The sequence below is a fragment of the Halyomorpha halys genome, unplaced genomic scaffold (genome assembly GCF_000696795.3).
Source record: "Halyomorpha halys isolate HHAL.00 unplaced genomic scaffold, Hhal_1.1 Scaffold826.1, whole genome shotgun sequence".
Taxonomy (NCBI): domain Eukaryota; kingdom Metazoa; phylum Arthropoda; class Insecta; order Hemiptera; family Pentatomidae; genus Halyomorpha; species Halyomorpha halys.
In genome coordinates this window covers 220,866-223,499 of record NW_027109508.1, presented here as the reverse complement: position 1 = coordinate 223,499, position 2,634 = coordinate 220,866, and the positions used below count along the sequence as shown (strand labels likewise).

The 2,634-nt window shown below is 28.6% G+C and overlaps 1 protein-coding gene across 7 annotated transcripts in view; it reads right to left on the bottom strand.

Annotated features, from left to right (window-relative positions):
• The window catches only part of LOC106686475 (dynein regulatory complex protein 11), a 79,608-nt gene that overhangs the window by 38,288 nt on the left and 38,686 nt on the right, over positions 1 to 2,634 (bottom strand). For all 7 annotated transcript variants that reach the window (XM_014429820.3, XM_014429818.3, XM_067047697.1 and 4 more), the window contains one exon: positions 1,120 to 1,235. In XM_014429820.3, coding sequence (XP_014285306.1) covers positions 1,120 to 1,235 — 116 coding nt within the window. The remainder of the gene's footprint in view (positions 1 to 1,119; positions 1,236 to 2,634) is intronic.

Below are 2,634 nucleotides of genomic sequence, written 5' to 3'. Positions count from 1 at the left end.
AAAATTATTATAACCATTGATAAAATTATTATAACCATTGATAAAATTATTGTAACCATTGATAAAATAAATTTGAAATTAAACAATTATCCCTTTAACTATATTATATTCAGGGAGTGATTATGAGGAAAGTAAAATACGAAAAATCAAATAAGTCTATTGATGCAACAGTTAAAAGATACCTAAGGAACATATAATACATCGAGTATAATTTTTATTTTTATTGTTTTATAATGTTTTTATTAAAATTTAACTTTATACTTTTTTTTTTAATTATTTTTTAAGTTAAAAAATGGTAAATAATTTCATACCATTCTTTTCAACTATGCAATACTTCTGGAATCTCAGAAATAACCGAGTAAAATATTTTAAAAAGTAATTCATGTTCACTAATTTAAAATTTAACGAATCCTTAGAGGTAAAAATGTGAAATAGAATCCTGCCAGTGAAACAGTAAGATACCTGTACAATATATCTATATTTATCAATTCTATTATTGTCATTACATTGACTTTGTTTTATTTATTTATTTTTTCTCTCCATCCTTTTATCAAATTAACTTTTTTCCTTTAGAGGGCAATTGTTTGTTTTGTTAGGTCTACAAATATCGTTATTTTTGTTATTAACTTTACTTTTCTCTCTTGTTAAGAATTATTATTTTTATCTATTCATTTTATCTTAATTTTTTTTTTTATTTACAACGTTTTATATAGTTAGGTTAGGGGTTGACCTTTGTATGAGACTATACCCCCCCCCCATAATCATTTGTTAAAAAAAAATGTAACTCTTAGATTAATCTGACATTAATCACCAGGCTGATCTGATAATAAATGAAAATAATAAAAGGTAATAAAAAAAAAAAATTCAAAATTTAATTAATTTATATTAAGAAAATAATTGTCATTTTTCAATTAATGAGCTAAGTCGTTTCATAAATAAAAACTTTTGTCAGATGCATTAATTTTTATATAAAATTTCTCACTAATAGTTAAAATAATATTTGGTGTTGCTAGGAATTGGCTATCTGTCCTGAGTTATAATTTTCAACATTATCTAAACTATAGTAGTTTAAAAGAAATAATATAACAATAAATTATAAGCTGCATATAAATCCATTACCCTCTGGAATACCGAGAAATCTAGCTGGAGGAATCACTTCTTCTTCTCCTGGCCATTCTGGAACTTCAGTATAACCAAAGGCCTTTGTGTAATCATACCATGCTCTTATGAAAGCCCTGGATAAATTAAAGCTTAATTTGATCAATGCATTTTCACATTGATTATTTAAAAGTTAAATCTACTCTTGATACCCCATGATAATTAGGAGTCGTGCAGACATATTGTTTAGCAATACTTTATACTGAGTCTACATGTTTGCCACTTGCTGCAAGACCAAGAATTGAACAAATGTTTGGTAAACAATGGAAGCAAAAAACATCAGTTTCCACACACTTGCTTTGTTCTTTTGAATTTTTTCGGCTATTACCTTTGATTTACTTTATTATTATATTTTCATTATAAAAAGGAACAAACTAATCATAGACACGATGAAAGGAAGCGTAATCTTAGATTCCCGATCTTCTACTTGTAGCCCTGACGAAGGCTAGAAATTCTGACCGAAACGTTGGCACTATTAAATAAGTTTTTCAACTTATTTCTGTCATTTTCTGACCACACCCCAACCATTTTCTCTTCATATAGTAATATCCTCTTTTTTGATAAATAGTTGTTTTTTAAGTATAGTGGTTTTAGTCATATTTTATTTTATGTATCAACATTAATGCTAGTTGATTTTCTTTTATTAAACCAAAAAATAAGCTAACCAATTTCATCATTCAGAAGCTAAGGAGTCCAAAACAAACTTGTTTCAAAATATTTCAAGATGGCAGCATGCGTCCTTCCAAAGTTTGAGGAATTACTGCCATATTGAGTACGGTAGATTGAAATGTTTTCAATTTTTGTTGCTTCTCTAACACAATCATAGTACAATTTAATTCAAGAAGAAATATAAGATGATAACAATTATTAATGAAGTATTCACATCGTGAATCATTGTAAGTGAATTAGAGCTGTTATGCTACATGCTGATCTTCTTTCATCTATGATCGAACAATGAAGAAAGGAGACAGAGGACTATTGGTTAGACTGGGTTGTTAGTTACTGATGGTATTACATCTGGATGCAGGTGGTGCAGACCACCCTTTGTCAACTGTCAGTGGTAGCTATTTAGAAAGAGGATATTACGAGTAAGCAGTCATCCAAGAATATTATATCATTGAAAGAAGAAATTCACTCTTTGTTTGAATCACCAGTGGATGGGACATATCCTGGAAGCTAGAATAGGACCAATCCTTTGGCTACTGTCAGTAGTAGCATCTTCAGACCGAAGACATCAAGAATGATCATTCACCAAAGAAGATTATATAATTGGTTAGCTATTACTCAACATAGAATTTAAGTATATTTGTAAAAGTAGCCATTAACATAATACACTTATGTTTTTTCTTTTTTCCTTTTTGTAACTACAGTGTTTGTATCTTTTTTAGCCCTGACGAAGCCCTGCAACGCAACGTGGGGTGAAATGTTGGCTCAATAAAATAGTATAATTATTTACTTTTTGAGTTTTTTTTTACC